The sequence below is a fragment of the Cnephaeus nilssonii genome (assembly GCF_951640355.1).
Source record: "Cnephaeus nilssonii genome assembly, chromosome: 17".
Classification (NCBI taxonomy): domain Eukaryota; kingdom Metazoa; phylum Chordata; class Mammalia; order Chiroptera; family Vespertilionidae; genus Cnephaeus; species Cnephaeus nilssonii.
Window position 1 is genome coordinate 1,470,985 of NC_137088.1, and position 9,368 is coordinate 1,480,352.

The window sequence follows — 9,368 nt, forward strand, 5'->3', positions numbered from 1 at the left end:
AATGCCCCTCTCGCGATATTCTGAGCGTTGGATCCCGCGAGAGTTGAGGCTGCCTCCTGGCCTGACTTAAAGGGAACGCTTCTGGTGAGGAGGTAGGCCCGGCCTGGGGCTGCGGTAGCGGCTGAACGAGGGGTATAGGGCGGAGCGCCCCGCCCCCAAACGCCCCTTCATGCGGGGCGGAGCCAGATCCGGAGCTCGACCTCGCTCTGGAGCCTAGGCAGGATGGGGGCTCAAAGCTTGCTCTCCAGGCCCACCTTCTGCCACCTGCCCGGCCTCCACCGGCCTCGGTTAAGGTGGCCCCCACAGCTGCTGACCTAGGCCTGGCGTTCCAGCCGCGTCCCACCTGGGACGCCCCGTGGTTACTGTCCTCGCAATACCCCTAGCTCCTGGGACCCTCCTTCCCCCCACTATATTCTGCTTTTGTAATTCAGCCCCCCGCAGTCCAGTCCACCTTAAAGTGGGCCCCTGCTAGCCGGTGTTTGTATACAGGGAAAATGTGGAGGGTGTTAAAGCTGCAGGCGCACGCGGGCCCCTCAGCAGCCCATGCTGCCCTAGAGGGCAATCAGCGCCACACTTCCCTTTAAAGACCTCTGGACCTTTGCACTTGTGCCTCCTGCACTGGCAAACTCCCTGTCCTTCATGATTCCGCCAAGAGTCACTTCCTGGAAGCAGTCTCGGCCCAGGCTGGGCCAAGAACCTCCTCGGGGCGCAGGGAGACCTCCCCTGCACAGTGCCTGGTCTGTCTGTCTTCCTCTTCTCACTGTGCCTGGCACATAGTAGGCACTCCATCATTTGCTCGATCGCTGGGCAGGCAGCCTGGCCGCTCTCCATCTACCTAGGCAGGCGTGCAGGCGAACACACACTGCAGAACCCTCTGGCACAGGCTGCAAACAGTGGAGCTGCACGCCAGGGCCACTGCCATTCCCTCTGACTGGATGCAGAGGTTCTGTCAAATCAGGCCCCTGGCCCTGCGCACAATGGCTGTGTGCAGTATATCAGCCCCCCACCCCCACCCCAGCGTGTCTCTAAGGCCCGCAGGTGCTGGGAGGGCAGACAGGTAACACAGACTCCAGGGGAGATTCAGCTGCTCTTTATTGACATGGAGTCTAGGTACCCCCAGCTTCCAGAGGATGAGGTAAGTCGACGGCTTCCAGCTCACACCTTTCCTGGGTCCTCCTTCAGGGTGACGGTCCGGTTGAAGACAAGCTGGAGGGCAGAAGGGGAAGAATGATCACCAAACCACCTACAGATACCCCACACCTCACTGACCCAGAGGTGCGGAGGGTCAGGAGCCTCGGGTGCTCAGTAACTTGATGGCTTTGGGTGAGGGACTCGATGGCTCTGGGCCTCCATTTATAAGGGTTATAATACCCCCTGTGCCGGCCCCCTTCCTTCAGGAGGAAGAAAGGCAGGATCCATACAAAATTTTGTGCATGGACTTAACCTCTGAACCTGTGTCCCCATCAGTAGAACATGAACCCCAGTTCAGGTGGTGAGGATTACTAAGGGGACGTAGGCCAAGAGCTTGGCACAGTGAGTGGAAGCCACCACTCTCAGGGGGGAAGGCCAGGCGGTAAATTCGTCACCTGTCCCCCGTGGCTGTCTGGATCCACAGAGAAGTAGCCAAGGCGCTCGAACTGGAACTTGTCGAAGGGCTTCGCCAGGGCCACAGAGCAATCCACCAGCGCGGCCTCCACCACTTGCAGCGACGCCTGCGGGCAGGAAACTCAGGCGGCCATCCAGCCAGGGAGGCCGACCACACCCCCGATCCCCGCCAGCCTACCGGGTTCAGGTCACTTAGGAATCCACCAGGCACCTCGGCGGGATCCTCGGGGTTCTTGTGCTGAAATCTGTAGCGAGTGAAGGTTAGGCTCCGGCGGGGCAGCCACCGCAGGCCATGTCCGTCTTCTCTTTGCCCCACCCCTGCTGTCCACTCACAGTCGCTCGTAGAGGCGGATCTCACACGTCAGAGGCTGTGACACCCAGTGAATAAAGGCCTTGGGCTTTTCTCCAGCATCTGCCTTCCTGCAGGTCACCTCCAGGCTTTCCACACAGCCACCGGGGCCCTTTGAGTCAAGGGGGAGAGGCCTCAATCAGACCTTGGGACCAGGCCTGCAGGCTGCACCCAGACCCTCCCCCAGCAGGCAGTGCGGCGGGCAGGCTGCACCCAGGCCCTCCCCCAGCAGGCAGTGCGGCGGGCAGGCTGCACCCAGACCCTCCCCCAGCAGGCACTGCGGTGGGCAGGCTGCAGCTGGCTCTCACCTTGATGACTCGCTGCAGCTCGATGACGTAGCCCGTATGCCTCAGGCCCACAGGCTGGCCCCGCGCCAGGCGCTTATAGCCGGGCTCTGGTTCCTAGAGGAGGAAGCAGGGTGGCCACAAGAGGCTGCTCTCCCACCCCAGTGTTGGGAGGGGTTGGTTCCTCTGAAGCAGGGAGGAGGGACTTCAGGGCGGCTCAGCAGCAAGCAAGACCCTCCACCCTCCTATTCACCTCCTTGAAGTCCGTCCTCTCGATGAACACGATGGGTCCAAAGGGAACCTGATGGGAGCCCTTGGTCTCATCAGCTGGGAAGTTGGGCACCTGGATGTCCAAAGGCTATCGCAAGAAATGGGTGCCTGAGTCACTGGGTGCTGGAGGCCCCCACCCGGACACACACACACACACACACACACACACACACACACACGCCCCTACCTTGGCAGCAGGAAAGTTGGTGATGACGACCTGTAATGGCTCCAGCACAGCCATGGCCCGTGGGGCCGTGTCGTTCAGTACATCACGCACGCAGGCTTCTAGCAGATGCGGCTCCATCGTGGTCTGTGCCACCGTCACGCCCACCTGAGGAGGAAGGGCAGCGTCAGTCCCAGCCACAGCCACACGTCGGAGCGCTGCGCCCGGCCCTGCCCGCCCTGGGCCGTACCCGAGCACAGAAGTTGTTGATGGCCTCGGGAGGGAAGCCCCGCCGACGCAGGGCTGTGAGCGTGAAGAGCCGCGGGTCGTCCCAGTCCCTGTGGCAAGGAGGCTGTGAGAACTCTGGCGGCACACGGCCCGGGACCACCAGACCTGAAGAGCTAAGCGAGCACACCGACCGTACAGCGCCGTTTGCCACGAGCTGGAGGATCTTCCGCTTGGAGACCACGGCGTAGTGCAGGTTGAGGCGGCCGTACTCCCACTGCACGGGGCAGTAGACGTCCAGCGCGTTGCACAACCAGAAGTAGGAGGAGCGTCTAGGGTGGAGGGCACAGTCAGGGCCTCAGCCAAGGTGAGACCACAGGGAAGGCCGCTGGAGTCCCCTGGCTCCTACCCATCCCACGGGCCAGCTCCCTCACCGGGCCTGGAATTCCTTGGTGCAGAGGGAGTGGGTGATGTGCTCGATGGAGTCACAGAGGCAGTGCGTGTAGTCGTAGGTGGGGTAGATGCACCTGCGGGGCACAGGTCGTGGGCCCCACCATCCAGCCCCCTCTGCCCTCCCCGTGGCCCCTCAGCCCGCCCCACGCTGCTACCCACCAGGTGTCCCCTGTGCGGTGGTGTGGCGTGTACTTGACTCGATAGGCCACAGGGTCCATCTTGCCATCCTCCATCACCAGCTTCATCCGCAGGGTGGCCTCACCCTCCGCAAACTTGCCCTTGCGCATTGCCTGCGGGGAGCAAGGGCTCAGGCCGCCTCTCGGCACGGCGCGTCTCGTCCTCGGCGTCCCGGCCCACCCGGACCCACCTGCCCCCCGGACCCCACCTCAAAGAGCAGCAGTGACTCCTCTACGGGACGGTCTCTCCAGGGCGAGGGCGGAGGGTTGTGGCCTTTGAGCTCCTCTCCTCGCTGGTGGCACACGTAGGCCTGGCCCCTGTGGGGGAGGGTGTGAGCGCCCCGTGGCTGTCTGTCAGCCTGCCGGGTCCACGGGCCTGGCCCCTGTGGGGGAGGGTGTGAGCGCCCCGTGGCTGTCTGTCAGCCTGCCGGGTCCACGGGCCTGGCCCCTGTGGGGGAGGGTGTGAGCGCCCCGTGGCTGTCTGTCAGCCTGCCGGCTCCGCGGGGCTGGCCTTACCTGTGGATGAGCTCCACGGCCCAGGCGTACAGCTGGTCGAAGTAGTCAGAGGCATAGGTCACCTTGTAGGGTGTGTAACCTGGGCAGTGACACAGTGTGAGCAACCAGCCAGGGACCCCAGCGGCAGGCCACGGCCAAGCAGAGGCCCACTGACCACCCGCTCTGCCCAGGCCCCGCGCAGCCCGTACCCAGCCAGGCCACCATGTCGCAGATGGCGGTGAAGAACTTGGCTTCCTCCTTCTCAGGGTTGGTGTCGTCAAAGCGCAGAAAGCAGATGCCGTTGTTGGCCTAGGAGAGGCACCGTGTCGTGAGCGCCACACCACCGGCTCCCACAGCGCAGCTCGACCCACGGCGCGTCCCGCCCTCCCGCTCAGAACTGGAAACGTCTGCGTTCCTCTCGCCTTCCCGTCTCAACGCCCTAAACGCGGCACCTCACACCACCTCGGTACGAGAGGCTGCCCTAGGAGTTCCCCATCTGGACTCACTGCCCACCTCAGAGCTCTCCCAGGAGCCAGGGGCTCCTCGGTGTCTGACACACGTGGTCCCTCCGTGGCCTCTAGCGCTCGGGGCACATCCCAGAGGGCAGGGAAGGCAGACGCCTCTGCGATCGCCATGGGAGCGGCAGGTGGTGCCTGCTCACCGGGTCCCAGGCACACTCACCTTGGCGTAGCCAAAGTTGAAATTGATGGCTTTGGCATGTCCAATATGCAGGATGCCATTGGGTTCTGGCGGGAACCGGGTGCGCACCTGAGGTGAGGAATGGGAGCAGGGGAGCTAGGCCAGAGCGCTCGGCCACGACCCTGGAGGAACAGGCGCCCCTTCTCAGGGAGGCCTGGGGGCCGATGGGATGGGCCACAGGGACGCAGCTCAAGCCCACGGCAAAGGCGGACCGCCCTGGCTGGCCTGGCCACACGACACACCTGCCCCCCAGTGATGTCCAGGTGCTGCTTCAGGAGGTCCATGGTGTGTGCAGTGGTCACATAGCCCGGGGTCTTGTAGTTCTCGCCTGCCAGGACCAGAACGAGCCTGAGGCCCAGGCTGCAGCCCCGGCTCCCACCCCGGGCCCGGCTGCAAGCGCTGCTCCCGAGCCCAGCCCCTCGGCTCTGCCTGCCTGCTCACCAGGTTTGTGGAACTTCAGCGCCTCCCCCCGGAGCTGCTCCATCAGAGACAGGGTCTGGCCCGCAGCCTCACCTGCGGAGACAAGGAACACTTACCCTCTGGACACCGCTCCCATGTCCAGCACAGGTGGCACTGTCAGCATTACTCACACCCTGCAACCAGAACAGAGCCTACCGGCCCCTCTTCCCCTAACCCAGAGCCAGAGCCAGGCTTCTGGGGCCTCCTGAGGCCCGTCTCTGGGTGAAGGGGACAAAGGAGACTGCGGGCCTCGAGTCTCACAGCAGAAAGCCAGGTGGGCGGGACACGCCTGAGGGGACAAAGCCCATCAGGTGGACAGCCCGAAGCCAGGGAGCTGGGCGCGCCGGGCCCGCGCCCCTCACCATTCTCCACCACGTCCTTGGCTGTCCTCCGGTCTGTTTCTTCCAGCCGAGCCTTGGCCACCTGAGAAAAGCTGGGTCAGGGCTCTCTCGGGTGGTGACTTGGGGTCACTGGGGTCAGCCACTCCCTCTCCCGGCCTGAAGTCTCACCCTCCACCACAGAAACCCCAGGGACCCGGGACCATGCTCCGCTACCTTTGGCTTCTTCTCCAGATCAGTCTCCCTCTTGGGACCCAGAAGGTGGAGGACCTGAGCAGAGACCACAGTTAGGCCTGGACAGGAGTGTCCTTTCCAGGAGCCCCTGACTGACCCCACCCACAACCCTCAGCACTTCCTGGCCAGCCCACCAGAACCACTGAAAAGCCCACCTGGCCCACCCACCCTGCTCCTCACACAGCTCTCTGGCCCAAACGCTCTTCGCCTCCTGAGAGCCCATACTGGTTTCAGGTAACACTGCCATTTAGGGAGACACTATGGGCCCAGCATCAAGATAAGCGACCTAGCTCAGCCAGCACCCTCTTGTCCCTGTATGCCAGCATCCTCAATGGAGATCTTGACTTCAAATGAGGTGAGAGCTACCCTACTTACAAGGTGAGGAAATGGAGGTTCAGGGTAGTGACTCGGCCCAAATGAGGCTCAATCCAGAGGCCCTGCCTCTCACTGCCTCCTCCACACCAGGCTCCCCTATTCACCAGCAGAACAGGGACAGTCTCCCCGCCCTGGCTTCTGTTTACCCCTCAGGGGACTGTACCCTGTGCGTGGCAGGCCTTTGCCTGCTTCAGCTCAAGGAGGCGCCCACCTGCATGTCCACTTCGTGCTTGATCATTTTGCCGTCTGCCCACTTGAGCGCAGCCCGAGCCTCTCCTAGAAACATGGGCACAAGGAGCTGCAGAAAGGCAAAGGCGGCACTTCCCACCCTCTTTCCCAGGAAGGGGTCCAGGCTGACCTCAGGAACCAGAGCCCCCGCCCAGCCAGACCCCCCCCCCTTTTTTTTTTAATATATTTCTTTATTGATTTCAGAGAGGAAGGGAGAGATAAAAACATCAACGATGAGAGAGAATCATGGATCGGCTGCCTCCTGCACACCCCCTCCTGGGGATCGAGCCTGCAACCCGGGCATGTGCCCTTGGCCGGAATCGAACCTGGGACCCTTCAGTCCGCAGGCCGACGCTCTATCCACTGAGCCACACCAGCCAGGGCCAGGCCCTTTTTAAGGGGCTCCTACCCCTCCACCACCTCCCTCTGATCACTCCCAACAGCAGTCCCCTCCCTCGCCCTGCGCACCCATCAGCAGGCCCATGTTGAAATGGTACCGCTCCTCCAGGAGCTGGGGCCGGTGGCGATGTATGGCGACCTCCACCTGTGGGAAGCCAAGCGGTGAGGCTCAGGAACGTGTCCTCCAGAACCACCCCCCGCCCCGGGTCTTCCTCAGCCGGAGAAGCGGAGCCACTCCTTCCCGGGGAGCAGGCGGGGGTGCGGGGGAAGGACTCACAGCCGCCTCAATCTGCTCCGGGGTCACCTCGATGCCCACGCCACATTCCCGCTCGAAGTCCACGGGGTCGATGGGGTCCAGCGGGTGACTTCGCACATACTCAAGGGCAGCTGGCAAAGGAGGGCGATGAGCGGGGCACCTCAGCGCCAAGGTCAGGGGGGCCCGCACCCCAGTGACAGCTGGTTAAGCCCTGCACCCCCCCCCCCCCACCGCAGCCCTGGGGCCACGGGAAAGCAGCCTGGGGTGAGGGAGTTTCTCCCCCAGACCTTCCCAGGTCCCCGGACTCGCACAGGAGGCCGGAACGAGGCATCTAGAGAGACACTGGGGGGCTCGGCAGAAAGGGGTCTGGCCTGGGGCTGGCGGTGGCGGTGGCAGGAAGGGGGGGCTCACCGCTCAGCTGGGGCTCCGTGTGGATCTTCTTGTTGGCCACGTAGCTCACGAGGAAAGAGAGGCGCCGGGGATCCCTGAGGCGGGAGGCCAAGCCATAGAGCAGGGTCCCGGTCGCCTTGTCGATGGCGGAGCCCAGGGTCTGCTGTGCCTGCGGTCGGAGGGAGGGAGGGAAGGCCACTGAGACGCGCATTCGCGAGGCGGGTGGGTAGACGGGGATCGGGCCCCCCGGCGCCGCGGGAGGCCCCCGGCCCCCGGCCCAGGGCGGGCGCTCGCACCTGGGTCGCCGCCTCGCGCAGCTGCGCGCTCAGGGCCGCGTTCTTGAGCGTCTCGCGGGCCTTGTGCTCGCTCAGGCCGAGGCCGGTGAAGAGCGACACCGAGTCCGCGGTCGCCATGGCAGGAACCCGGAAACCGAAAGGAAACGCCGGGGCCAATCTGCATGTTGACGTTAGCCCACTGGCCAATAGGAGAGCGCAGCCGCCGGGGCGAGCCAATGACGTCCTTCCTGGGCGAGAGGGGGCGGGGCTCTCCGAGGTTGTCGGCGCCATTTAAAGGGCCGGGTGCGCCCCCGCCGGCCCTTCCGGGCGCTGCGTTTCGGCCCGGCGCTACGGGTCGTTGGAAGGGGCCGGAGGCGGAGGGGGGCCTGGCCCTTTGCCTCGGCTTTCCCCTTCCGCCCTGGACACCCGGGGACCGTCCCAATCTGTCCTCGGGAGCCACTGTGAGTCGCTATCGCGTTTCTGGAACGCGGCTTTGGAGTCGTCCCGGAAATCACTGAGCAAAACAAAGCCCTGGAAATCCGGCTGAGACTCCAGGGCAGAGCCCGTGCTGAACGGCTGATCAAGGGGCCCCAGGAAGACTGGCGCTTTTCGGGCGCTTACCTGGACACCCCTGGCCAGGAGGGACCTCGCAGAAGTCCTGCGATGGTTTAGTTTAAAATCTCTTGGCTCACTGACCGTCCCACGCCCACACATGCAAATGCCGTGAGAATCCCAAGCAAATTAGACCTTGACATCCACCCGCAGGCATTTGACAGGATATGTCATTGAAGTTGGGGTGCTGCGGGACAAGATACAGGGATGCATGAAGATGGCCATTGGGCTGGGGGGTCTCTCCACAGCTTCTCAGTTTTCTTGGAGGAACTGGAGCTGCTGGGGTGGGATGGTGAGGATATCTCCATCACTGAATCTGGAACCTTAAAAAAACAGAAAACTGGAATTCAGGTGTTCGGAGGCCTTGGTGATGCTAATACTCCTGGGCCTTCAAGGTCTGGGCAGGATCCTGGCCACAGTCTGTATCCGTATTCTGTGTTCGGCTTTGTGGCCATATCCCAGTAATGACGGGTCCGTGTCTGGGTCTACATCTGGGTCCCACATGATGACCAAATGCCAGGCTCTGCCCGGGGCCACGCACTGCATCAGGATCCAGTCCAGTCTGTGTGTTGGGGCTCCCCACCTCCCCATGGCCCCTTCGCCGCAGCCTGATGCCCAGCCGAGGCCAAGTGCCCGCCGTGAGCAGGGGATACCACAGCGCAGTGGTGCCACCGATGGGCACCAAGAAGCAGTCACAGCCACACCAGCCCTGTGCTGAGTTCACAGCTGCAGCTGCTGAGGCCCCGACCAAGGTGCCTGTGATGAGCAGAGTGAGTTCCCATCCCCTCCGTGCTGCATCCCCCGAAGGGTTCACACAGCCCCACCGTGAGCCCTGCAGGCCCGGTGACGCCCCCTCAGTGGGGTGAGGCCTGCACCGTCCCTGCCCTCGGGTAGCTGCCTGTGGAGCCTGCGACTCCTGTCACACGATGAGGCAGTAGCGCTACCAAGAATGCCCAAGTGGCAGTGCACGCCAGCCAGCCCTCTGGAGCCCTGTGACTTGCACAGAGCAGAACATGAAGGCCTATGGGCACAGCCTGGGGCGGCGGGGGGGGCGGGGGGGAGGGTGGCCTGCTGGCATGAGCC

At 63.7% G+C, this 9,368-nt stretch overlaps 1 protein-coding gene across 1 annotated transcript; it reads right to left on the reverse strand.

Moving 5' to 3' along the window:
* Positions 1-1,074: 1,074 nt before the first annotated feature.
* QARS1 (glutaminyl-tRNA synthetase 1) lies at positions 1,075-7,849 on the reverse strand. The gene is made up of 24 exons (XM_079795274.1): positions 7,695-7,849; positions 7,420-7,567; positions 7,030-7,139; positions 6,822-6,897; positions 6,337-6,401; positions 5,733-5,786; positions 5,541-5,601; positions 5,161-5,232; positions 4,962-5,047; positions 4,702-4,788; positions 4,230-4,329; positions 4,042-4,120; positions 3,735-3,843; positions 3,509-3,639; positions 3,331-3,423; positions 3,091-3,228; positions 2,922-3,009; positions 2,696-2,839; positions 2,492-2,596; positions 2,263-2,355; positions 1,939-2,066; positions 1,784-1,850; positions 1,587-1,712; positions 1,075-1,206 (listed from the first exon to the last, which is right to left on the reverse strand). The coding sequence occupies exons 1-24, from the start codon at positions 7,809-7,811 to the stop codon at positions 1,156-1,158; spliced, it is 2,328 nt and encodes a 775-aa protein (XP_079651400.1). The 5' UTR covers positions 7,812-7,849; the 3' UTR covers positions 1,075-1,155.
* Positions 7,850-9,368: the final 1,519 nt, after the last annotated feature.